The sequence below is a fragment of the Pomacea canaliculata genome, linkage group LG9 (genome assembly GCF_003073045.1).
Source record: "Pomacea canaliculata isolate SZHN2017 linkage group LG9, ASM307304v1, whole genome shotgun sequence".
NCBI classification, from domain to species: Eukaryota; Metazoa; Mollusca; class Gastropoda; order Architaenioglossa; family Ampullariidae; genus Pomacea; species Pomacea canaliculata.
The window spans coordinates 23881066-23908916 of NC_037598.1; the positions used below are offsets into that span (position 1 = coordinate 23881066).

At 36.5% G+C, this 27851-nt stretch overlaps 2 protein-coding genes across 3 annotated transcripts; one reads left to right on the forward strand and one right to left on the reverse strand.

Annotated features, from left to right (window-relative positions):
• Window positions 1–20: 20 nt before the first annotated feature.
• LOC112572364 (kelch domain-containing protein 10-like) lies at window positions 21–6861 on the forward strand. 2 transcript variants are annotated; one of them, XM_025252000.1, is made up of 10 exons: window positions 21–130; window positions 1254–1390; window positions 1669–1753; window positions 2673–2839; window positions 3331–3494; window positions 3816–3900; window positions 4104–4194; window positions 5386–5433; window positions 5582–5721; window positions 6138–6861. In XM_025252000.1, exons 1-10 carry the CDS (start codon window positions 88–90, stop codon window positions 6351–6353), a joined length of 1176 nt encoding a protein of 391 aa, XP_025107785.1. In that variant the 5' UTR covers window positions 21–87; the 3' UTR covers window positions 6354–6861. The 2 variants fall into 2 exon arrangements, with proteins under 2 accessions (XP_025107785.1, XP_025107786.1); XM_025252001.1 differs by lacking the exon at window positions 21–130 and adding an exon at window positions 200–479.
• Window positions 6862–7359: 498 nt separating this feature from the next.
• On the reverse strand, window positions 7360–27137 carry LOC112572362 (plexin-B-like). Its single transcript, XM_025251998.1, has 26 exons — window positions 27006–27137; window positions 26483–26587; window positions 26147–26241; window positions 25720–25889; window positions 25345–25496; window positions 24643–24745; window positions 24100–24236; window positions 23465–23638; window positions 22910–23021; window positions 21986–22465; window positions 21327–21503; window positions 20767–21007; window positions 19664–19806; window positions 19298–19428; window positions 18916–18975; window positions 18402–18543; window positions 18015–18161; window positions 17189–17336; window positions 16702–16866; window positions 16297–16385; window positions 16076–16159; window positions 15804–15961; window positions 15451–15598; window positions 14630–14770; window positions 14233–14307; window positions 7360–13860 (listed from the first exon to the last, which is right to left on the reverse strand). Exons 2-26 carry the CDS (start codon window positions 26536–26538, stop codon window positions 13747–13749), a joined length of 3642 nt encoding a protein of 1213 aa, XP_025107783.1. The 5' UTR covers window positions 26539–26587; window positions 27006–27137; the 3' UTR covers window positions 7360–13746.
• Between the last annotated feature and the right edge of the window lie 714 nt (window positions 27138–27851).

Below are 27851 nucleotides of genomic sequence, written 5' to 3' on the forward strand. Positions count from 1 at the left end.
CTAAGCCAATCAATTCGCTCCTTTTACAATAGGTTTAAAATTGTTTCCACTTAAAGAGAAACAGAAAGGACGACAACTTCGAGAGTCATGGCTGTTGCATTTCGCATGGAGGAAGTTGTGCCGTGCACAAGTAAGCAAGTTGCACAGTTCACAAAACGACAGCCCAAGATATTCTAATTAGCTAGTTATTTCTGATGTCCGAGCCATGTCTGATGCCTTATCAGTCATGTTTAGTCTTACGCTATTGTAATATTTTTATTACGAATGTGAGCAATACATTCGTTAAATATAGAGAAATTGACGACTTAGTTCGTATTATTGTTATTTATTAAACCGCAATTTAAATCAAATCGGATCTGAGTTAGACCCGGTTTTCGCTTCGTAATAAAGATGAACTCGACGATTTGTCATAGTCAGCGATTGTACGAGTAGAAGACAACTGCTTTGAAACAATAAAAGGAAAATGCAGCACTTGTACGGTAAGACAGATAAATGAACAGAATATAACACAGCTCTAGCGAGTATTTTAAAACTTTTAGTAAAGGAACGAGAGAGACCAGTGTGAAGAAACAATACAAAGAGCCCATAAATGAAAATGGCACGTGAGCTTTACCACTTAAAAGTGTATGCCTTGAATGTCCACAGCCTGGTCAAATTGTATATTACTGACATAAGTAGCTATTAACATCAAATATTACCAAAAGAGCCATACGTTGTTCAAACAACTGCCTATTTTAAACAGCCATGCAATTAAGCTTAGCCTCCATTTTGCTAAAAAAAAAAAAAAAAGGCTTCTTGGCAATGTGTATGCAGAGAACGTATCTTACAACGGTGAATAAACATGATTTTTCTCTTTAAACAATCTTTTAAATTAAAGATTTTGTCATCAGTGAACATCGATGATCGGGCCTGGGACGATTTGACTTTTTGTTATTGATCTTACGTGGGACAAAATGGACATATCTGGGACAATTTGGTTTAGGCTATGGGAAGATGTGATTGGGGCAAAATGGTCTTGGGGGGAAATGACTGATCCCTGGGCTAGTTAGTATAATCTACAGCTGACCACCACCATATGTTCAGGAAAGACTGTATTTTTGACATACATATAATAACAGTGTAAAGTTTCATCAGCATATTTTCTTTTAAATACAAATATATTCAAATTTAAGTGGAAGAGAGAGAGGGAGATGATGAGAATTGAGTTTAGTATGTACTTATACACATTTTTATTTCCTTTTTGCTGTTTTTAGAATGCACGTTAAATCCAATTCCACGAAGTGGACACAGAATTGTGGTTGATGAGAGGAACATGTTTTCAGTAGGTGGTTACAATCCAGCTAATGTCTCTTCACAAACAGATCCTCCAAATGTAGTTGTTTTAAAAGAGGTAATACTCCTTTTTTTTCCTCCTTTCAGAAATTTGGGTTCTTTTCTATTCAATTTTACGAATATTAGTGCTTAGACTTTCTTGCTAATGCTATCAGCATTTTGTTACTCAGATTTTTAAAGTTATGTTAGTAGGGTTTTTGGAAAGAAAGAATTGGACAAATGTGTGTAGGTTTTCGAAGATACAGAGAGCGTTAGAGTGTGTGAGTGGGGGAGGAAAGAAAGTAAATAAGAGGAGGAGAAATTTATAGCTTATGATGTATAAAGTATTTGTTATAGGTATGGAGATTCAATTTCCTGACAAAGAAGTGGAAACAAATGGTGATGAAAGGAGATGTTCCACAGTTTCTGGCATCTCACACAGGTGACTTATAAAGTAATGTCATAAGACAAGGGTTGTAAATAGCACAACAGCAAAAACAACAACAACAATGATGATGATGATGATAGATTTAAAATATGCATAATGGAAGCACCAAGTTCACTGTGGTAAAAAACAATGTCATTTAAGAAAAAGTAAACAGGTAAATGAAAAAAAGAATATACAAAGTATATTGGAATGGAGTAGACAGGTGGTAAAATCTAACAGCACTTCAGTTACAACAGAATGCGTTACAGCTACAATAAATGTGTTTTTGAAAATTTAAATGTTGGAAATGAGGAGGGATTTGATTTAAAATATGTTCGAAAGATGAGACAAACCCATCGAACAAAAAACATACTGAGCATTCTAGTGCTAACCAGAATCAGTTGCTCTAGAACTCGGGCAAGAGGTAAGAAGGAAGTTCTGAGACTCCTGTGCATGCATGGTTTTGACAATAATAAATATTTATTTTTAGAGCACCTTACCCAACCAATAAAGGCAAGCTCAAGGTTCTTAGTCATACAAGCACTCACTTATCAGTAACCATCAAATATATCTTACAAATTCACCATCATTCAAATCATAACCACTCAGTCTCGCTCTCTCTCTCTGTCACACACACACACACCCAAACAGGGTAGAGGAAACTGGAACACCTGGAGAAAACCATGGATGGTAAACAGGTGGTACATTCAGATAGAGGTATGTCAGAGCTGAGATACAAACAATGCTTGTTTCTCATGCAGATGTGCAAACAAACTCATCTACTTACAAAAATGATTGATAAATGGGTAGTTAGAAGAAAGGGTGAGGGAGGGGAGTTAAGTGATTAAAAAAAAAAAAATCACATGTGATATTGTTTAATTTAGTAAGGGGTCAACTGGTATCTTTCATGAGTCTCATCTTTGCTTGGTTGCAGTGACTCTTCATGGCAACACTTTAGTCACATTTGGAGGCAGTGGAGTTCCTTTTGGGGAGCAAAGTTCCAATGATATACATTTAGGAAAATTGGATCTCAACATGGACACTGTCACTTGGAGCTGTCTCAGGTGCTCAGGTGATAGGCCTGAGAGGAAGTACGGTCATGTGAGTATGTTGTCTTCAGTCTTAATGATAATAATACAAGATTAGTATAGTACATGCTCACACTCATAATGAACAAGCTCTTAACACTTAGCATAAGAAGGAGACAGGGACAACATGGGCAGCATACAAGGAATAGAAGAATAAACAACAGTACTGGCAATGAATAAAAAACTAATACATAAAACGTAAAGAGGAATCAAGGAACAAGCTGAGAATATGATTCTTCAGTCTTAAGTGTATGTTGTCTATGGTCATACAGGTTGAATGAGAAGGGGGCAAGGAATAATTGATGATGAAATTGGCTATTTTGGATTGAAAAAGTGTGGCAGCTTGCTAAACTGACTCAAATAGTTGAAGGTAATGCTTAATCTTACTGTTATTGTTTGTATTAAACACTGTCCCATGAGAGAGTATAGTTTCATAAGCTGCCATGATACTGATGCATGATGAATATCTGTTCAATGTCTCAGCTCATATTTCTTTGTCTCCAGAGCCAAATTACAGAGTGGCCCTATCTTTACATTGTAGGTGGGACCACTGGTTTTATCTACAACAGTGATGTTCATCGGTTGAATTTACAGACTTGTCATTGGGACATTCTGTTTGATTCTAAGCAAAGTGGGGAGAATGATACTGCGTATTGTCCTGAAGGAAGGTTTGTGCTCCTGCCTGTCTGTGTGTGTGTGTGAGCATTCAAGCTTAAGGATATGAATGAACATGCATGAGAGAATGCAAATAAAGAGATATTTTCATCCATTAACATAAAAAAAATGTGAAATTGGAGACAATGATGAAATTTTTTTTTTATACTTAACATTATATATATTTTTTTTTTTTACAACAGTGTTCTTTATGTATGATCACCACAATGACTTGCTGCTGACATAATGTTAACAACAACCATCCAACATTCATTATGTATGAAGATAGTTGTACTTTGTCAGTGAAATAAAAGAGTACTCTTTCTGTGTTCTAGGTACCGCCATGAGATGATCCTGTATGACAACAAACTGTTCATGTTTGGTGGAGGTCTTGCTAATGCTGTTTATCCATTGGACAAGGTCATATCTATTTGTTTCTTTAAGGAAAAATATTATTGAGTCACCAGGTGAAGTTTTCTGCACTCAAAGCAGTTTCAACTACTAAGAATAGCTCAGATAATAAATCAAAGAGGAGAAATCTTTTGTGCAAGACATACTTGAGAAAATTATCAGTTCAGGAGTTTTAATTATCTTTTATGGGGGGTGGGGGATTCTTTCTGCAGATTCCAGTTTTCAGCTTGGAAACTATGAAATGGGAAGAAGTGGAAACTAAAGGTGACACACTCGCACACTCCTCTTCTGACACCAGCAAAGGTAGATAACTATGCAAAGTACACATGCTTGATATTTATACTATGACTTTCATTATTCCTGGATAATTTGTTTAGATGATCATCGCAGACTGATTAAAGAGGTAAATTGCAAATACCTTTTGATCTTACACAACATATATTTTGTAACTGACTTTTTGGGGCAGGGTTATATGTTTTTCTTTAGTTTATATTTTTTAACTTTGCATTTTCTTAAAACTTTTGGCTCATTTTTTTCTGAGTATGTTTAACTCAGTCTCAGTGTATGATGTAAAGGGAAAAAGCCATACATTGAGACTAAGTTTAAACCAATATGAAAGTGGTTTGCTGGAATAAACAGTTTTGTGTAGCACATTTTTGAAAGAGGACAGATGAATGCATGCCTTGAATATATTGGATGTTGACTTTTCCTCCGTTTTTTTTTTTTTAGTAGTCGGTAATGAACTGATTGTAAGCAAAGATTTCCAATGAGTATGTAATCGAAGGGAGATAATATGTACAGAAAGCAGTTTAAATTGTTTCACAGCAGTAGCGTCCCTTTATCAGGATTTCCTTGGTATGCCCACTGGTTTAATTCACAAAAATAACAGGTTCTAAAAGTAGTCTCGCATCCATCGGTGATTAAAAATAAAAATCATTCCAGAAGGTCCCAGCATATGTAGAGCGTTTTAAAAGTTAAAGCATTGGACATAATATGATTCTGTTAAGATGTGTATTAGATCCATGCCTGTATGCATGCATGGATATTTTTATGTGCCTATGGTAAATAAAACATTCTAGCCTTAAACTTACTAATTATATTATCATTACACCTGTAGGCTTGGAGATGTCACTAGAAATAATAGATGAACCATTAAGACTTAAAGGATATAGGTTATTTCAAGCAGAATTAGCAGAATGCACCTGGGTTCAGTGGTACCTCTAGCAGCCAGGGCCACTAATCCCATTGACCAGGGAAAACACTTGCATGGTTGGAAAGCAGTTGTAGTCCCAAAGCTCCTAACAAGCCAGGTCCTTCAGTAAGCATCAAAGGAAAAAAAAAAATTGAGATTTAAAAAAAAAAGTTTTATTTACCCATTCTTGGTCATTACATTTTTGTGATTGTCGACACTGAGAACAAACATTTGTCTTAGATTGTGCACTTTATAAAAATTGTTGTGTTGTTAAAAGTATTTTGTCATAATACTTCTTGCAGGTTACCCTTCTGCTCGGCGATGCCACAGCTGCCTTCTTTTTGATGACAGTAAGCAGATACTTCATTTCTGTCTCCTTTATCTCTTCTTTTGTGTCCTTTTTGCACTGGAGTTCATAGTTGAAAATAGCACTCCATGCTGATTTTGAATGCACAAAAACTCAACATTGTTAATCAGGGTTTTTTTTTTTTTTTCCAGGAATGTATCTTTATGGTGGCCGCTGCAACAGTAGAATATATAGTGACTTATGGTATCTACAACTGAAAACTCTTCAGTGGCACCACATCCCTCTGAACATGAATGTCACCTGCTTTTTTCACCATGCAGCAGTCTCTCAGGTTTTGGGGTTTTTATTTTTTTTTTGTAGCTTGTAATATTTTTTCCAGGGATTGTTTTGTCATAGCTGGCTGTGCGATGTATTTTAGTGCAAACACTTTGTCTAAAAATTCAGCTACTCGCAATCAGTTGATGCTTATTGAGAATATCAAAACTTGTGACCTTCACAGATCAGTGTTTGACATTTTCTATTTCTTCTTTCACATTTTAGAAATATGCAAGGTTTATAAATTTATGCATAAAATATTAGGTTGGTGGTGCAGTTTATTGTCTGTATAAAGAACAAGTTCACTTTTAGTTCTCCTAATCTCCAGAAAAAGATTTATTTTATTATTCTTTTTCAAGTCCATGTAACAGACCTTAGAGACTTACCAAGGTAAAACAGATTATTAACAAGTGTTCTCTTCTTTCTCTGCAGAGTGGCTGCATGTACATATTTGGTGGTGTGGTGTCAACTGACTCTGAAAGGGAAGAGAGAACCAATGAGATCCACAAAATCTGGTTGCACATACCCAGTCTCAAAGAAATGGCTTGGCTGGTTATGTCAGACTATTTAACATCAAGTCCTTCACTACCTACTCGAGGGGAGCTTCTAAAACTTGGAGTTCCCAGAGACTGTGCCCAGCGTGTGTGATTGGATATCTTGGCTCAACCTACATAAGGAATTTGGGGAACGGTGGCATGGAAAGGAAAAAAAATAATGCCAGCAATAGGAGATGCAAAGTGTTTACTTTGAAACTAATTCAGCTCCATCTACATTTATGGAAAAATGAGATGTAGTCAGTGGCAAGTGCAGCATTGAGGATGGCATCGTTACAAAACTAAAGTCAAACCCATTGAACAGTTCTGTTTGATCTTTCTTGACAAGTATAGAATGTTACATTTTCCTAGCTGTTTTTAATAATTAATTTTCCCAGCTGTTTTTAATAATTAAAGACTAGTCATAGTGTGCTGGACATTAACCCACACCAGGGGGCCCTTGTAGCTAAGTATTGGTGGCAGCATTTTTGTTAACCTACCTATTCAGTAGCCCTGTTAAAGTGAACAGTAAAAGCTTAAGCAACGTTAGTAAGAATAAATTTCAAGGGTGAATGTATAAGATTCTCTGCTGCATAGTTAAATAATAAAAGTTGGCTTTTATAGCGGCTTATCTTCCCCTTTGGACAAGCTCAAGGCGCTTCACGGGTAACAGAAGGTGCAAAGTGAAAATAATGTGACATCAGAACAAAATGACTACTCCATGCCAAATGTCAGCGTCCACACACAGCATGAACACAACCTGAAGGTCAAATATAAAATGCATCATACAAGCTGGGTTATATGGCAAATACAATTCCAAACAGCACATCCAACAGAGGGCATCTGTCACATGGGAGCAATGAGCCCAGCACACGAAAGTTCATTGATCAACAAAGGTCAAGTGGACATGAAGCTCACTGAACTGCACCGATTGTCAAATTTACATGTCTGGGATATTGTGTTCTTTGTATTATACATTTTCATGTTCTTTCCCTTTATATGATATCACAAAACTTGCATCTGTGTGTGTGTCGGCAGATAATTGCAGGACAGAATATATTCTTAATGCTTAGATCGTGTCATACATCTTTCATTCAAATAATGACACTTAATGGAATGCATTGTGTTAAAACTTGTATTATTTTTAAGAAAGTGCACAACATTTGACAATGTCAACATGAATATTATTTATCATGGCCAGCACATCTGTATAGACAAATTTTGACGTCAAATATATATCATGGACACAGCTTGGAATGAGTCCTTCACTCCACATGGTAGCCTTATCAAATAATGAATATATTTATATAGAAGCTCGAAAAAAAACAACACACCCTCAATCATAAAATGAGTTGGGTTGGGCCTAGCAGGCTGCCTCTCTCATGTCTATGATATCCACCTCTCATCCTAAAGGATGAACCAGATGTTTAAATTTGATAGTATGCCTTTGATTTTCTGAAACTGAAATATTTCAGTTTAACATAAAATTATGCAAAGAAATGACAATAATCCATGTCTAGTTCAAGTTGTCAGCTTTAAGAAATAGTGAAGACTAATGATGCAGGCACACTTTCCTTTGTTATAGAATTGGCTGAACCCATCATAATGATGATGTTCTGTCCAGCATGTTAGAGGTGACTCAAACCCAACAGTTCATTTCACTGATGATACAAGCATTGAGTTGAAGCTTTCACCATAACATTCAAGCCTCAATCTTGGAAAGACAAACTATAAAATTTTGGCAAGAGGGTATACCTGTTTGTGCTTATGATGAAAAGGAAAGTAAAAACTTAGTCTGTTAAAATAAGCCAACAGAAAAAAGGTACTGCATGGCACGTGGCCAAGGCAAAAGACTTGGATAGATAAAATAATCACCAATATGAAATTAATACCATGTGAACACTTTTTCATAAATTTCACAAAGTACACAGACCAAAATTAAGCCACAAATAAAAAGCCTTGACTCCCGCCTGGCTCAAACTCAACCAAGATCTGAATCAATTATCACTGTGAAGCATTTATGAAGAGTAATGAAAGTCTGACATTACCCCTTTAAATAATAATCAGTATGTCAATGTTGTAACCACTTTTGGGATAAGTGTTCCACTGTATCATTGATTAGATTATAAGAGACATGCATCCCAAAGCCAAGATTAGTTATATTATTAAAAAGTAGAACTTATTTTTTGCAAAATATATGCAAGGTCTTCCTATATGTATATATAAACAATAGGGATACAGTTTATTGAAGATTACCTGTTATTCATCCAAGTCTTATCAAAACGAAAGAAACACTTTCGACAAACTTATGGAAATATATACACAGTACAAAAAATGTTTGCGTCCAGAAGCAGGCTAAAATAGTAAAAGAATGAGGACTTTGAAAGACTTGTTAAATGACCTTAGTGCCCATGGTGCAATATCTTTTTTTCTTTTATTTTCATGGAATACTGTTTAGTATGGAGCCCATAAAATGCTGAGACGTTAGTGCCAACTTAGACCATTTAAATTTAGCGTTAAAGAGCCTAAACAAAAGTGTGATTACTGTCCCACATAGATTTTTTTTAAATGGTCGGGTGAAACACCTGCTGAATCATTTTTAACATTTCAGTAGTTTCTGGGGAATTATTTTCTATTTTAAAGAATGTAATTTTTCATTAGGGCATGAAAGTTCAAAAACAAATTTAAAAAATCTCCTCAGACACAGCAGTTAAAAGACCAGTATTTGCAAGTATTATAAAGGAAAAAAAAAAACATGACCAGAGTATGTGAGAACAAAGAGAAGGCCCAAGTCATCAACTTCATTCATGGGTATGCAGGTATTGTGTTAGTCTGTGCTGTTACCTGACCCTTAATGCCACATGTTGATAAGGACTTTTATCTTTAATGTCACATATTAATAAGGACTTTTATCTTACATATATATATATCAATATGAGGCCATGAAAAATAAAACTCTTATGTCAAATATTCAATAAATTCCTTGATCAATTTCAAGACTACCAATGTCCCCCCAAAAGATAATTAGCAATATACAACTCTGTTTTACACTCTCTATCCTTCAAAATATACTGTGCTTAACATTATGCAGGATGCAGAAAGTTTACATGGTAAATGCAAAAAAATAATAACATTTCAATTTTCCCATATTTAAGAAATGTTGCTGTCAAGAAAACAAAATCTATCAATGCGACTAATGATGCACAGCAGATTATGCTGTACATAACTTTTATGCAACAAGCCTCTCATAATACTGTTTTTATGTATATAATGCTAATTTGAAAGATCTCTGCAAGGTAGCAGCAATGAAGAACGTTGCCCTGTTGATATTTGTTTCATTGTTTACCACACATTTCTTTAGACATATTCCACCAGCTGACTTTCACAGCCAGCCATTGTACCTTAATAATGACCGGCTAAACCTAGCAGAAATAATGTAATCTTCTGTGAAATAAATAAACAAATAAAAATAAAATGTTAAGACCTGTAGAATATTTTGGGAAAATACAACAGCTCTGGATGATATATATGTTTGACTTATCTGCGCTTATTTTAATTATAACAACAAATAGATTTTGTAAGCTGATCCTTCACAGATGATTGCTGTTTAGGATCATTATCTGTAAAAGAAATATAAAATTGTCCTTGCTGAGGGATGGTTGGCTTTATCAAACTATTCATCCATTTTAGTACCCTGCTTAACTACCACCAGTCAGACTTCAGGATGATAGCTTTAAAAAACAAGTTTACACCACAAAGAGAAAACCCAAATAATACAGCTTACATGAATTAAAAAATTACACAAATATTGCTTAAATAAAAAGTAAATGAATAAAATCTACAGCTGAATTTTGCGAAGGCTTTCCCTAGACAGTTGCAGCATTATACTAGAGTTATCCTTAAACAAGCATTTGTGCAGACAAAGGTCAATTCCCACTGTGAAACAGGCTGATTACTGCATATCAAGACTAAAAGAAAAACAAGACTGTTCGCAGTAACTAAACGTGTATGCTTTTTTTACAACTCAATGAATCAACTTCAAATTCAATGTAAAATGGTATGACAGAGAAAAGCTGGACATAGTCTAACACACTGTGTTGGAACAGTAATCTGGATATTAATTCAAATAAACCAATTTAAAAAGACAGAAAGAAAATGATTACTGCAAATGTAAAAGTGTAATAAGAATGTATTAGATAATTAAGTCAAACTGGTACAACAACGACCAGCTGCAACATATACACAAGAATTAATACAACCCAAACAAATAAACATTTGTTACAGTTCTGTACCCAAGCCCTTGACTGACCTGCTTATTAATATATACTTTCAACATATCTGGCTTATTCATTTTCTTACATCGGAAAATTGTTCTCAAAGGCCTGGCAGAGAAAAGCAGAAAAATGGAAGCACCCAGAACACATGGTTATTGAAACATAAGATGTTAAATGCAATATTGAAGCGAAGAATATTTCTGCAAACAATGTACATGATGCATTTCTCTTCTTCCTCTGCAATCCGCCAGTGTATTCTCGATGACATCTAAATTTGAATCATTGAAATAAATTTGAGAGACTTGCATGACAGCATAATCAGACATGAAGTTGTCAACCAGAATATACTGCCTTACTGAAACAAACATCAGAAAATGCCTGCAATGGGTATCTTTGCGTGCTGGATGGTCAGAACTCATCACCTCCCTGTATGGTATCACAAGCTCACACCATTGCTGACATGAGCAATGAAGAATTTCTTTTTTTTTTTTAAAAAAAAGGGCTGGGGATTAGTCCCCCTTGAAAGACTTGCGGTGTTTGTTGATCGATAAGATAACATGTTTTACAGGTGAGGAGCCCCCTTCGAACTGTCCTTCGACAAATGTCATGTCGAAATCCACAAACTGCAGAAGTCAGTTTCCAAATGCTATTTTCACGCCAAAACAAAGTCTTGTTCCAGTTGCAGTAAGTTCTTTATGTAGGCTGGCTGGCCAGACTGCACATCTTGGACGTTGATCTGGGGCAGTGCAGAAGCTTCCACACAAGCTCTGTTGATAAAATTCTGATGATCTCAAAACTGCCAGCGAATTCGTCCTTGCTGGATAAAAGTTTCCCAGCGTGAAGTGAAAGACGTCTCTTTGCATTGTCTTTTACTTACACATACACACAAATGTACACATAACCACTTGATGCAAACAGGAAACCATGTTCACACAATGCACAAAACTCACTCTGTCCTCTATGACAAGGAAAGAGGTTTCTCAGCTTTGTACAACAGCAATGCACAGTGAGGCAAGAAGAGCTGTGGATTTTTTCCACATGAGCGAAAATCTCAATCCCACTTCTTGAAACACAGTTAATGCCTTCAAATAGCAAAGCACAAAAGTATTTAATATACTGATCCACTTTGCTTTGCTTCTGTTGCAAGACATTTTGTCAATTTTTTTCTGAACCATAACCTAATGCACTTGAAATGATTTGTGAATGTGACGTTCGCAGTCATGGATATGGTTAATTCATATTTGTACATGTAACCCACAAATCTGATGAAACACTAAGAGCATACACGTGCACACACTTGCAAACAGACATACTCACATATATACAATGCAATAAAATGGGGAGGAAAGACACCATTGTACAAACCAGTGCCAAAGACTGTGTGACTACACTAATGTTTGAAAAGACCTGTTAGAAAGCCCTAACAATAATAAACAGCAGCAGTGGGGGTTGTAATCCTCTTGCATTTTGTTGCTGCACAAATTTGCAAAATTGTATCAAAACAAATGCAAAATATAAAGAAACAGATTAAGCTTTTGTCACACAGTTTTTAAAACATAAAAAGTACAAGTAAAACTTCATGGATTGATGGCCACTGTGACAAGAAATGCTCCTTTAATTTATTGTATCTACTTTTTCTGACAGCATGACAATTTCTGTTGTTTGTTTGTTTTTTTCATTCAGCAGTGTACATATAGAGAACTTTTGGCAGCTAGACATCAGCCAGGAATATCTGATTTTCATTCCATATTGAAGTATAAAAGCTTTCGAATATTATTGGTTTTAACAAGTTAGTTTTACTGGCATTTTGTTTTGCATTAATTGGCGTTAGACATTAACATGAATAATCAAACTAATAAAGAAAAAGGGAAGTCATTCATAGAACAGAAGGTACAAGACCCTTGTAATTCACAGCAATATAGTTATTCCTTGTTGAAATATAGCTCCACCCTAGAAGCTTGCCTAGCATTCGTTCAAGTTGGTAATATATAATAGGTCAGAGGTAAGTGAATGATGAGGACGAAGACTTCAAATATCATGTAGGCAAACTTACTTGGACAAGACTATATAACAACAAGCACCATAATAATTCACAAAAGGCCATGAATACTCAAAGCAGAACACCATCTTCTTGAACTTCCCAATACTTTTATGCATTTCTGGACAGTCTGAAACATTGCTATCCTACCACTGGGTTTTATACAGATTCAGCTAAAATTTCATCCACTTTGCAAACTGCAAGGTCATAAAAATAATATTAAATGGAAGGATCTATTTTTGAAAGCAGTACAGATAGGCCTGAAATCTGAGGCAGATAACTCCCACGTGGCCTTTAAATCTTCATGCTGACAACAACTCTTGTGCGTGGTAACATTGTTGGAAAGAAAGCTTAAGTCCAAACATCATATGCCCTTTACTCTCATGTGCCTCTGAATATATATGTGTGCACACTCAACTCTTGTTCCCTAGAAACTTAACAGAAGCAACACAGGGACTTTTGTCTGGTGAGGCTTTGGAGTTGGTGGCACTTGTGCTTCAAAGATCGATGTTTACAAACATTCGGAACACAGCACATAGTACCCAAACAAACAGTCATTGTTTATGACGCCATGATACAAATGTCAGTTTGCAACAGAAACTCTACAGGTCTTTGAATGTACTTTGAACCAGATGCGAAACAGTAAATGGTTTTCTCTCAGTCTTGTGCCAGACACACTGGTAAAAAAAAACCAAACTATCCATATACAAGGCACCATGCCACAAGACATTTTGGTGCATGTGTGAAGCTCGTTCAACTAAAAATAAATAAAAGTTAAAGGTCAAGTGCAATGCTGCTGACTGATCAATGCTGACAGGATAATGTACATCAGAATTCAACATTCTGCTTCTCCCCTCCAAACACCAACAGAATGCCGTCAATTTGCCCCCAAAGGCAGAGAGAGAGGTTTAGTCATCTGTGTACATGGTGGGCAAGTCATCTTTGCAGTGCATACCACTGAAAAAATGCTGATGCCAGAATTCTTCCAAAGTTGGTTTTCCTGGCAAGGAATAGTGAAGATGAGGGTAAGCTGCAGCACACTGAGAACTTGTTCTTGATGGCCTTGTCGAGAAGTGGCAAATGATCCAGCCAATGAAGAACTCGGAGATCTGGTGCTGTGAGTAAACTCAGCTCTCTCCATGAGTACCTTCAGAAGCACTGGCTGTACCCAGTCCCAGGCTTCTACAGTGGCATGCTTAAACATAAGCCATCCGTGCAGAGGGGCCTTCCATTGAGGTGATGACATGACCTAGTTTTGCTGACATTTGATGAGCATTGGCTTGGTTGTCCTGCTCTAACTCCTCCAGCAGCTGTAACACAAATTTACCATTAACCTTTCACATAGCAAAGATGATATATAATGGATATGAATAAAAATAACCCTTCCCTGCCCCACCCCAACCCCCAAAGAAAACCAAAATCTAAAACAGATCAAATAAAGATAATAGCATTTGAGGGCATATTGAAAATTTTGCACTATTTTTTGTGTGCGTTCTAGAAAATGACAACACCATGCTGCTGATGTTCTAGTTCCCTTTCATTTTTATAGCATGTGTTTATATTTTAAACTACTCACATGCACATCACACAATTACTTACTTCAATGATTCAAGTAACTAAGAAAAGTTCTGTTAAGATTTTGATGGAACATTTGAAATAAAACAAAAGCAAAAGCCACACACCTCATTGCTGTATTTGGAGGCAAATGAATATAGTTCTCTCAAGGCACTGGAAATGTAGAATTTGCCAGAACACATCTGTTGTGGAAACCAAAAAAAATAATATATGCTACATGACAGCAGGTACAAATGAATGTAAAACTATTTAAAAAATCAATTTACAGGCTGTTTAAGCAAATATATGTATATTTTGCACTTGTCAATGTTTGTCTGGGGTGGAGAAAGGTTAGGTGAAAATGCAGTTATTTTTAAATCAGATAATCACAGTTGTTCATTCCTAGAAAAATGTCAACAAATCAAATGATGATGATGACAGTGTTTGGTTATTTGAAGATGAAAATATTTTTAAACTGACTTGTCTCTATACACCACTAAATCAAAACTGTGTAGTCAAACTTACCCTCGAAATGTCAGCAAGATATGTACTGATCTCCTGATCACTAATGGGGGGCATGTCCCGGATATCCGCAAAATATTTCTCCACATACTTGCGATAGTGGACTATATCCTTTGCAAACAACAATTTGTTGGAAGGAGAGTCCTGCAGAAATATCAAATATATTCAGCATATGACTGCCATCCCTATCTATCTACATATTTAAAAAATGAGGCAAAAAAGTCCATATGCAAATGATTCTTCTCTACTTAGAAGAGAACCAAGATGATTTGTTTTATTTTATTTAGTGTTCTGATCTTTGTAAGATATAAATTGAATTTATTAATCACCAAAATAATCATTTTCTGATGATTTCAAATCGTTTTAGCATAGTTATCACAGTCCAATACCAGAATGATGAAAACTATTTATGTATTTACTTTATTGTGGTAAAGTTAATGCTTAACATAAAAATCTCTGATGTAATGCCATTAGAGAAAATGCCAAAATGACTCTAGATTTCAATTGTTACTGTTGTTATTAAATCAGTATTTAGACTCACATATCTGAGAACAACATTTTTTTAAATGTGTCACCTTGTTGTCCAAGTAGTAATATTAACTGCTGAACTCTCATGACTCAATTTAGCATATGTACTCCTTGGTTTTAATCACACTATTTATTCTTATTCTTCTATTCTTCATATTTCCTTAATTGCTTCTACAGCCAAAGGAATAAACACGAAGAATAAAGAAAATGTACTAAAAGCGAAACAACTGCCGAATGTTAAAGATATTTTGGCTACGTAGGCAATACACTTAATTTTAATCTACAACACTGCATACCTTCCCTAGTCTGTGCTCAGATGTTGAACAGCTGTCCATAAATGTCTGGCCAACCACACTCAAACACGAGTCCACGATCAGTGGTTTGTTCACATCAAACACAAAGTCAGGATTCTTGATCATGTTGACCCAAAAACGTAGGGGGAGGCTGTGGAAAGAAAACAAGTGACGAGTATGATATGCATTCAAAAGATAAAAAATGTGCAATTCTCTCTGCCAGCATAAAGCACACTAAGACATGATCATCAATACTGTCCAGCTGCACTGCTGTCTAATCTCAAATTGCTATTAAACATTTGTAATAATTTTGCAATCTAAGGACTAGCTTTTTGTTCATATTTGTTGCTTCTCACCTGTTGCATTTCCAGGTGTGAACAACTTCTGGATCTCCAATACCATAGCGCATGGCCTCTTGGTCCAGAAAATCAAACAGAAATTTGACGATAGGTGGGACATGGCCAGCACTCAAAACAGTTTTGAATAAGTCATCAACGTACTTCTGTAATGTGCCCTGTTAAAAAGATAAACAGATTAAATAAATATAAAGCTTACTGTAGTAGACTGAGTCTGATCAGTAATGTACAATATCAAAGATGAACATCAATTTGAAGCTTCTTATTCTTACCTTTGTGGATAATAGCCGTGTCAGGAAGATTTCAGATATCATTTTAACGCCACCATCCTTGACGGGGACATCATCATGCTTTACCTAAAAAAGCACAAGTAATAGAAACACCCTGTTAGTAAGAAATTGTGCAAATATTTTGGTTGTCTACACTGTCAATATTTTGTAAATCTGTGCTGTACTTCCATTATGAATGTTCTCCAAAGTTGCAGACAACTCACCAAGTGCCACACCCTTGTGTTTGGATCGGTGTCTGTCTTGAACATAGGGAACTGTGAGCTCATAGACATCAAAGCATGATCAAGAGTACCTGAAAAAGCAAAGTCACAACATGATGCTGACTCATCAAAGTAATCTAGTTCATCACACTACAGCATACAAAAGGTAGCCTAATTGTCTTCCACATTTTACAATAGCTGGTGATCCTTAAACTGTATAGTTCGACCATAAACCTTCATTGACTGGATAAGTATCTCTCATTCGTTCAGTCTCTTCCCCATAGTAAAAGTCACCAATTCTAACAAACCAAAATGAAGCAGGGCTTTGACTTCCATTTCTGATTTTTAAATTGGTGGATCTTCAAAGTTTGAAAAAATTTGGAATTAATATTAATATTTAATATTTACCATTGAGTGTTTTATACGTGTGCTGGCGGTCCAGCAGAGACATGTATGCACCATCATGAACTTTATAGAAGGCAAGTGTGTTAAGGCGGCGCCAGCCATCTTTGTTGAAGGATCCGACATCTTCATCACAAAGAGTCAGAGGACCTGTTGGACCGTTTCGCCACTCTGCAAGAACAGCCACAGTGAAAAATCTGTACATAAGCTGTTAACCAATTCCTAATTAAGTCCTCATCAAGATGCTATGCTACTGACAATGCTACAGAGTGATCTTTAACCAGTGATCTTTTGAAATTAAAAAAAAAAATCTCCCTATTTTTCTTACTTATTAGCTACCAATTACAATGCTAGTTCTAACAATACTTTGATTTAAAGAAACATAAGCAACAAGAGACCAACTTAAGACAAACAGTTTTGATGTGCTTGTTTAAGCTTGTGTGTGCATTATTATGAGGGTGTCATTTGCATGCAAAAGGCAAAGTTCACATACCAAGTTCAGTGTCATCCAAACAAGGTCGCTGTGAATAGGGTATATTCTTGTACAAGTGATCCAGGATCTTCTCTTTCACCTGGGTTATTGTATCACAGTCCAGAACACGACACTGGACCATTTCTGTTCTATGCTCCACATTTAAGATCTGAAACATCAGCATGTGCTGTTATTAAACCTAAAAAAGGATACAGACTATTTACCATCTATGCATACATACATGTACATGCTCATATTAATAATAAGTAGATTTTTATAGCACATTTCCTACTATAAAGTAGGCATGAGGACGAGAATGATGATACGGAGAAGGAAGCTGTCCGCTGCAGCAATGCCTGCAATGGCCTTCATCAGAAAGCTGAATTTTTCGAGGACATCATACTCGACTCAGCCCACCAGGTACACAATGTGCAATGTGTTATTTTGCAGTGCTATTTATTGCTCTGTGGATGGCAAGTCTTCAGCCAAACAAGTTCAGCTCACTGACAAGTGCAATTCAGGTCTCAGAGTTCACATAGATTGAAACACATCTGACAAACAAATATACAGACACACAAGAAGGCAGCATCAAAAGGAGCAAGAACCCACAATCAAAACAAGCTGGAGAAAGATTAGTCAGAATATTTTGTTGGAAGTTTAGTTTTGAAAGGGGGCGGGGCACAACTCAGAGTAAATCATAATCCTGTCATCCAAGGATTAGTAAACATGACAGTTACATAGTTTACATTTAGTGCATCGTTAAAATATCAGTATGAATAAAGTATTATCATAACCTTTTCATTTTAGACTGACATAAATAATACCAGCTTATGAGAAACATTCTAACCAGTGTGTGTGGCTCAATTTTCTCTCTCAGAAGACGGTCTTCTGATAGTGAGTATCTGGCGTCTCCTGTCATATAATCAATGGGCCCCTTTTCCACCTGCAGCTTAATGGCCTTGTAAAGCATGAAAAGTGATGAGCCTGCATGGTCCTGAAAAACATAAAATAATTATTTAGGTCCCTAACAAAACCCTTAAAATCAGTATGGTCATCCTGGGAAAGAACCCCAAATGAAGAACAGAAAACCCCCAAAGAAAAGCAAAATAACAGCATGAACAATAAAATGGCAGATCCTATGACTACTAAATCAATAGAATGAACCTGTGTGGTCATAAATTAAAGCAAGAAAAATATGTCTCTAAAGAGATGTGTTAAGAACTGAGAGCCTCACCTTTAAGTGTTTGTAAAGACAGAGAGACAACCAGTTGGTCAACAGTTTCTCAACAACGGACTCTGATCGCCGTAGCATCAGTTTGGGATGTCTGCCTGCCACGGACTTGTGCACAAGGTCTACAAGCAGAGCCTTGAGAATGCTGTCATATAAACAAATGTGACACTAAAATTTATAGAAATATGAAGGTCTACTTTTTCTGTTAATGACTACCATACAAATAACACATGATCAAAAACAGACAATGGTACCATGCAACAGGTTAGGCATGCTGCACCACTAGACATTCTCTTATTTGCAAAACACAAGCTATCTCTTGATTCCAAATGTTTGCAGAAAACACTAAACACAGAAATGTAGAATGGTCTATTTTTTTGTTTAACCATCTGTGACTGCCTGCACTGAAATCTTCAAGCCTATCTTTTCTTCAGTCTTGAGAAAATCCCAATACATTTATATTTCTTAAACTATCTCAGCCTGACCCATAAAAGTTCAGAATGTCAGAAATACTCACTCTGTGACGTACTCCATGTTGTTCTGGTAGATGATGATGAGCAATGACGCGACATGTGCTCTGAAAAAAAAGGCACACAAAAGTTACAGAGGGGGAAAAACTCTCTGAAAACACTCTCTCCCTGTCGCCACAACAACCACAAATGAGAGAGCAGACAATATGATTGCATGCTCTATAAATCATTTATTATTATTAATAATTGCTTAAAGTTCTTTTTTTAGACTGGCTGTTGCAGCAGGCATTTTATGTGACATACATGTAGCAGAACTAACATTTTTAGTCACGGTGAGACCCTGTAAATAAAGTACAGCAAACAACACTAAAGCATGTCTTGTTTCAAATAACTATTTTCTGGGACAAAAGAAATAACACATGTACTCACCTGTCTCTAATACTAAAGGCACGCTGGGCTTCCAGAGTTCGAATGAAAGTAAGAAGAAAGATTTTCTTGTTGAGAAGTTGATGGAAGAGTTGCAGGCCCTGATCAGAGAATCTGAACTGGCCATTTTTCTGCTGTAGGAATGAAGTCAACAAAAATGCCTTGTTAGATTATACATTATTCACTACCCACTTGTTTCATTTCACATTAAACACTATGCATTTCTGTTTGCATTTTCTTTGACATTATCGACAAATTAAAAAAAAAAAAGGAATGAAGGGAAAGAAAATATTAAAGGAACAACAACTTATTTAACGCAGCGCTAAGCATTTTTTTGGCATAAACATTAAGCTGCAGCTAATGAATTACCATTGGTGGATGGAGTATGACATGGTCAGTGAGGCCAGGGAAGAGAACCTTGAAAGTGTAGGTGTGATAGTCCCAGAATGGAATGCCAGTGGACACCAGTTCACCTGTCATGTCAGTCATATCTGTCTGTAATTCTGCAAATGCTGCAAAGAAAGGCAAAATAGGTTCAGTTCAATAAAAAGGTCACATCTAGACTCATAACAACAGAGGAATTGTGCCTTCTCTCTCGTGAAAACTCAATGCAAAAATATTTAAAATTGATATAAATAAAAGTTTTTGCTAAATCTTCTTAAAACTGTATCCTATGATTTGTTTCCCATTGCTGATGTGTGAAAGATTCTGGGAAAAAAGGGATTGGTGTGTATTAAACATACGAATGCATCCTTTCTGCTGTAATATTGAGACACTTGACTTCCTCTTGTTCACATCTGCTTGCCATCAATATAAAACAGGTTTCCCTATCATTAACTTTCTCTTTCCAATTGTGGTCACTGGCAGGTGATGTGACTATATGGCAGTCCTGGATAAGGCTGGTGGTAAACTAAGTTACCTTTTTGAATTGTACGTTTTAGCTGTGAAAGAATTTTTGTTAATCAGATGTTGGCTGCGTTCTATTTTGCATTGAAGATTTGTGAAGTTTAGTAAACACTATTCTGAGTGAGATTTCATTGTGGGAAAACAGAGCAATTTATTAGGGAGACATTTTAGGATGGATTTCACTTGTTTGTGTACTTTGAGTATAAGCGGCATAGCTTGATGTTTGTAGCTTCTCCCTTCCTCTGCCTTTTATTCTGGTGTTTTCAGTCATAATATTCAGCCAAAAACTTTAATGTCAGGATGACTTAGTGGTAATTTGAATTTAGGCAAAACTGTAAGTTTAAAAATTGTGCTTCAGTATTTTCAAAAATCTTCTGTTTAAAATACAGAACTAATATAGGGGTGAGTAACTTGGGAAACAACAGGGAAGCTCCACAGCCTGGCTGACAGCAAACTGAAGGTTTCTGGTCTAACAATTCCTTAGGGCTTCTTCTGTCCACCCAACACAATGTGTTAATGTTTTAGACTTAGAGTTTAGTTTCAATCATTCTAGAATAAACTCCTACCTTGCTTGCACTCATTTCGGACGTTGCTCTCAAGGTTGTCCAGCTGTATCTGAAGCTTGTGGTAAATGCGTTCAGCTCGCGTGCTCTGCCTTCGATAAATGATGAGGATGAGAATGATGATGAGGAGAAGGAAGCTGCCCCCTGCAGCAATGCCTGCAATGGCCTCCATCGGAAAGCTAAATTTTTCAGGGACATCATACTCGACTCGCCCCACCATGTATCGCATATTACTCACCTCCACCTGCAACAGAAGTGACAAAGTGAATGACAAAAATGTCTCAATTTACTTAATTATTCATAGCAGTTGAATTTCCATAAAAGACAATGTATGTGAAAGCTGATCATTGGAACAGCGATGGGTTAGATTGATAATAACAATTATAGGTGCAACAAAAGATAGGCGAAAAAGGGGTTAAGACAAAAACAGGAGATAATAGATTTAAATGAATTTTCTTTCTTCCTCACATATGTTTCTTTCTGGGATATTTTTAAAAAATCAAAAGAAAAAACTATGATATTGATTTCATAACTAAACACCTTGGCTAGAAATGTAATCTCACCACAACAAGGGGCAGAATTTTTTTGTCCAAGTTTCCTTGGCTGTCTAAACCTGGTGGCTGACTGGCTGGAGGCTCACATGCTATTTGTTCAGATGTCAAAAGAGTGACATTGCAAGCCTCCTTTCCCACCCAGACCAACACTTCATGCTTTGTGGCTGCTAAAGTCAGGTCTGCACCCTGTCACATCACAACATTAAAACATTGCTGCAGAACATTCTTTCATTTCTTGGTAAGGTGCATAGTGTTTGAGACAAACTAAATGAACAGTGTGCTAAAAATACAAGCAATTTAACTGTGACTTAAAGTGAAACGAACTAGCTTATTTGCCATGTAATAAAGGCAGATAGAACAGACCAAAAGAGAGAGTTGTGTACTCAAAATAACCTCTTTCATTCATATTATCCAGTAAACCTAATTATTATTGATGGTGAAATCAAAATGTGGCACATTGTCTACACACCTGCACAACTCAAACTAGTAAACAGTTTACAAAGTTATACTTTTACTATCTCTGTGTTGTAGCTGTATGTCAACAAGTGCTTGATCATCAGGGTTCCAAACAAGATCACTATCAGTACACCCTCCCCACAAAAAGTCTGCTGATGTCAAATGGATGTTAGCATTCAAAAGTCAAACAGTGGGATAAAGGAATCACATACCTCTATTATGATCATTTCGCCTTTAAAGACCTTGATGTTGTTTGGCTCAGAGAAATTGTAGACACGAGGATTGGGGTAATATTTAAGATGAAAGTCCAATCCTTGAGCACCAGAAAGGTTTCTAACAGACAACACACCATCCATAATGAAACCAAGCTGTACCACTTTGATTGGCTCCACGCGCTTAACCCTCAGCAGCTTCACCTCCATTAGGTCTGTCTGGCTCTCCTCTGAGAGATTACTTAACTCGGAATGATCATCTGTCTTGGGTCGAAGGTGATCTGCTAACAACATGTGGCTGAGAGTGGTGTGACCACTCACAGGAACTGGACGTTGTATCAGCCAGCTGTTGCTGTCGACAACCGAAGGCAGATGGCGCCGGCGCCGTGAATGGATAATAGTAGTTGTCTTGAGGTTGCGGCCAGGAAAAAGGGATGGTGTAGTACACTTCATCTCCTTGGAGCCGACAATATTGCATTTCTGTTGATATACAAATAAAAAATAAAGAGTGTGGGAACATGCCGTTTTATCATGGCAGCATTCCAATTTGCACACACACCAAAAAGAGTGAATTTATTGCTCGCAACATGGATCACTACTAAATTCCTTCCCCCAACCACATGAATCACTTACGATACTTATTTAGACTACAAAGAGAATTAAATACTTTGTTTAATTTAGTAGCATACAAAGGAAGTCTTTGAATAGGTAAACAGGGTCATTACATTTTATCACATTCATATTTGTATGTCTGGTCCAGAGCCAACATAATATTTTCTTATACATGAACTTCAGGTTATGTAACTTAAGCATTCTCCCCACTATCTCTGGTCAAAGAGGCCTTCCTCTGAAGATTATGTATCACAACAACATTAAAGACCATATAATAGTTATTTATAATGGTGTGCTAAAGATGACACTGACTGTGCTGTCTGTCGGGAAATAATATCCCCCTTCCATAGGCACGTAGGCAAACATTCGTGGATGCTGCACATACTCAAGGTCTGTGCCACTGATAGTTAAGACTCGACCTCCTCTGAAAAAATATAAACCACATTAGCTGCCATAAATCCCAAGCTAAATTTTCATCCACAAAAAAAATTACTGGTGAGTGATGCAGCATTTTTAGTTTTTGCAGACTTTGTAGCAATTTAAATAGAGAACTCACATCAAGTCATCTGAAGTGACTGTTGTATTAAAAGGTGCCTTGATAAGAGTCCAGAACACTGACAGACACTTACAGGGGAGGATAGGTGGCAGGGAGAGAGGAGAGTAAGAGAAGAATGAGAATTCCAAGCAACACTTCTGTCTTTATTTTTACTTTTCTGGTGTTTTATATATTTGTTCACTTTATCTTTTTCTTCTTTTTTATTTTTTTGTTTTTTGCTGCACAATGAGCATTCTTCTGAATGGATACCTGCGCATTACAAATAGACATCATCATCATCAAGAATGAAGGACCCTGAAGCCATTACTTACTCCATGATACTCTCCAGTGGTTTGATATGTGTAATAACTGGATCTGGACGATACACAAATTCACGGTCAAGAATGATCCGGAAGCCATCAAAAAACACCTTTATAGGGGACTTTGACTCGGGTTGCCACACTTGCGTAGTTTCGCACACCACAGACTCTGCTGTCAGTGTTTTGCTGTATAGAAAACATCATCTCATTAACACTCTGTTCGATCATACCGGTGAAGATTCAGAAAAGTATTTAAAGTATTTCATTGCCCAATATATATATTAGTGGAGATCTACTTTAATACATGTAACTATTGCCAAAATGCAAGAAATTCTAGGATTTGCTGTTACTAAGGTGCACAAGTTTTGAAAAACAAAATGGAACACTTGCATATGGTAAAGATTAAAACTACTAATTTCCAAGACTTTAAATAGAACTCACACCTGCAGAAAATGTTTGTTATTTGCTTCCCCTGCAAAAATAATATTTAATGATGGAGATAGTCTTAATCTTAGTCTGGGCACCCCAGGCGGTGGAATCTCTGAATTCTTCAGTTTTAAAATGTACACACATCAATAGATGTCAGGAAACAGCATGCAAAAATGATTTAAAAGGAATGCTTAAATAGTACAAAAATGCCAACATACACATCTATGATGCAGAGAACATCTCCTAGCACTGCCTTTATCTCTCCACCTGTGTTGAGGTCACGCCCAAAGATGGTAACACGCGACCCCCCAGACATTGGGCCATTCTGGGGCTGGATGTCTACAAGCACAGGACTCTGTAAATAAATAATGTGCTTAGTCTTTATTGCTATTGAGCAAGATCTGAGGAAAGTCTGGCCTAAAAGCTGGGTGGTAATAATATTAAAGTTAAGTGCATTTGTAACCAAACTCTAATAAACGAGTAGACAATGTTGTTCTATGTCATTTCAGAAAATGCCTTGCAATTTCTTGCTGAAACAAGTTTCTCTCCTCTTTGAACTCAGAAGAAAGGGTTTTTGAGTTTATCAATGCTGCATAATTTTAAATACATATTCTTCCCTGCATAACGCTACACTTAAACGTAAGCTTCAAAGGCAAATAGCATAGCAAGATCATGATAGTCAAAATGAAAACAAGACATGATAAAACTATTCCTTGTATTCTTAGCTATAGAGTAATACCTACATTAATGACAATACATACCCTGTACTGAAAGTCCTCAGTGTAGCGTACAGTTGCAGAGCCAAGTCTGACCTCTATTGGGCCTTGAGCAATCTGACCTCGCCATTGTGTCTGACAGACAATTCTGCCACAAGCCGCAACAAATGTTTTTAACATCTTCTACTGCTTGATTATTCAAGAAACTTTTCTGGTAGAAAAACAGGTCTAGGACATCTCATTTTCATAAAGCCTAAAATATGTCTTGCTTTATTTCTGAAGATCATAATTAAGCTGATTTTGTAATTTTCATAAGTTTGCTGAAATGATTTGAACTTAGACAACAAGGCATTAAAGCGATAAAAAAATCATAGTTAAGTATCTTCATCTTGAGGAATAATCTACTAATTTTCTTCTCAGTGCCCTTGTTCCAGATTTTCTGGGATAAGTGGCAGGAACTTCTCTAAGGCTTGATTATAATTTTTAAAAAGAATCATCACCCTTTTTCAGAGAATACATTACTTGCCATAAATTACAACAGGGATGTCAAAGGCTACGAAAATAATGTACAGTGCATATAAAGTAAAACATGATCAAACATTTCTCACATACCCCATATTTTCAGTGTACCATGCTAATGTGTTGAAAATAACAAACTGTATAGTTTATTTTTAAACACCGCATCTGAGCTGGTGCCAGTCAGATCATACTCTTTTTAAAATTGCTGTGATGGCTGTTTGTTCATACCTGCGAGATGGAGAGTAGAGACTTCGGAAGGGTATGCAGCGAACATTGGTAATATGGACGGCATCTTCAATGTCCTCAAACTTTGAGCCTAGATTGCGGCCTTCAATGGTGATATTTGTACCTCCCTGAACAGGTCCTGACAGTGGATACACCTATAAATGGCAAGCACAAAGCACTTTTCATCTCACCTGTTCAAAAATGCCAAGTTCATATCATGTGACAAAAATATGAAAGGAAACATCATGAAACGTTTTGAAAATAAATGCCTTGGAAACATTAACTATAGCTTAATTTTTATTAGGAAAACTCATATTAATTGGATATAATGTAAACTTAGAAACTGGTATTGAAGGCATTTTAGTGATGGAGACTCACACTAAGTATTTCTGGGGCTGGACATGCAACAGCTGCCCGCTGGTCACATTTGTTCATGTAGCTGCAGCGTCCATCACACCAGAAACACTCCAGGTTTGGCTGTGTGTAGTTGAGGTTCATACAAAGGCTGCATTCAGCATTTGCGAGCACATCGCACTTGTACAGATGGGCTATCCAACATAAGAAGCATTGATGTGACAGAACTACTACAGCCTGCAAAGGTATCAACAAAATTACCAAGTAAATAAAATTTCATTTACAATAATTTTCTATACTTTGCTCCAGAACATAAGGGATCTTATTATAAAATTTGGTAATGAGACACATATTCACCAAACTAATATTAAAAGCTAAAAAAATTGCTTACTCAGTGATTATGTATTTATAAATATGTCAAATATATGTGTATCATTATATTTATGCTTACCAATAAGTCTACTAGTACTTTCCAAATAGAAATCATTGCCCCAATAGACTGACAGATCTGCAGGCAGCATACCCCGTCTGTTCGGTATAATGCATCTGTAATATACAAGTAACCTACAATTATAGTTTCATGTAGTAACACACACACACAATTATAGTTTCATGTAGTTCTTTATCTAGTTTGTGAAGGATGAGCTATATGTGCAAAACAAGAGGTATCCATGTGATGACAGTTACACATTACGTGATGACAAATGATTGTAATTTATGTCAGGAATATGCTCCTGTTCTATGTAGGTCTGTATTTGCTGTGAAAAGATATCTGAAACAGACTCACTTCTGGCATGCTGCAAGTGAGGTGGCGGTCATCCAGTAGCTCTGCTGGGGCCTCATAACTGGCTGATCCAGTGTTCACCACACACTTATAGTTAGGCAGGTTGGACTGCAAACAGAAATAACATATTAACAAACATCAATTGCTAAGCTTACAATATCTGATTTTAAAATCTCACAGGTTTTCGTTCATATTCTGATAAATAAAAATCTTTATTTTCTGGTTGGGAACAGTGTTGAGAAAAGGAAGTAGTCATAAGTTTCATTATTAACAGTCGTGTTCTTACGTGTTCTTAGACCAAGGAGATCAGGAAATAGCAAGTTTACTAGCCTTATTAATAGTTATGTGATTAGTTCATAGAGATCGGGAACGAGCAAGGTCACAAGTGTAAAATTTTGTTGTTAAACTAAGTGGCCGCTCTATAAGACATGTACACCTAAACACAAAATCTCTCAAAGGGAGTTTTACAATCTCTGAGAGCTTTACAATGTCATTCTACACAAAATTTTTAATTTTTAAAATTAACCTTTAATTCTGGAAGGTTGTATCCTTTAAGTAAAACCATTTTGCGAACTCCAACTGGCAAGAAAATATCTTCCGTTAGCTCTGTATCAATCTGTGGACAGTGGACTGGCCCTTTACGGCCTGGCTTGCTACTCTGCAATTCAGCATGAACAAATCCAATTTCTCCTCGTTAAAATTGGTGATACCTTCCTTAGTCATTAACTTACTATGAGGCATGAACAGCTAGATGGCCAAAGCTTAATCATGTTTACATTAGGTGTATTAGCAAAAACTAATGCAGCATAAGTTGTTTGGCCTTTCTTAGAATGCCAGTTTCATTTGGCATGTAAACAGTTTTGACTAATATCAAGTCCAATTCACACACAAATGGTTACACAGAGTAAAAAAAATTCTTGCATGTACTGCCCTGCTTCAAATTTTGTTGCTACTCAATAAAATGCTTACACTTTTCCCAGAAATAATGTGTGACTGGCAGGCCATAGTGTCATGGTAACAACCGTTGTCGTAGACACACCAGTGGCATTCAAAGGCTGAATCTGTGCACTCTGTACAGCTGTTGCAATCGAAAGTAAGAAAATGGGTTTCTAAGGGAGGAGTAAGAGTCATGTATTATATGCATATAATCAAAATATCATGAATTATGTGCATTATATAGTAATCAACAACTAAAGTAGGAGTGATATGGGTACACAATACTATTTGTGCATGTGATAGAGGAAAAGAGAGGGGTAGAGAGCTGAAACCTACAAACAAGAAGAAAAGAAACTTGTGGTGGTGGAGGAAAAGACAATTCAATTAAGGGGAAGCTATAAAACAATGTGGCTATGGAAGAGTTGTCTCCTATAGA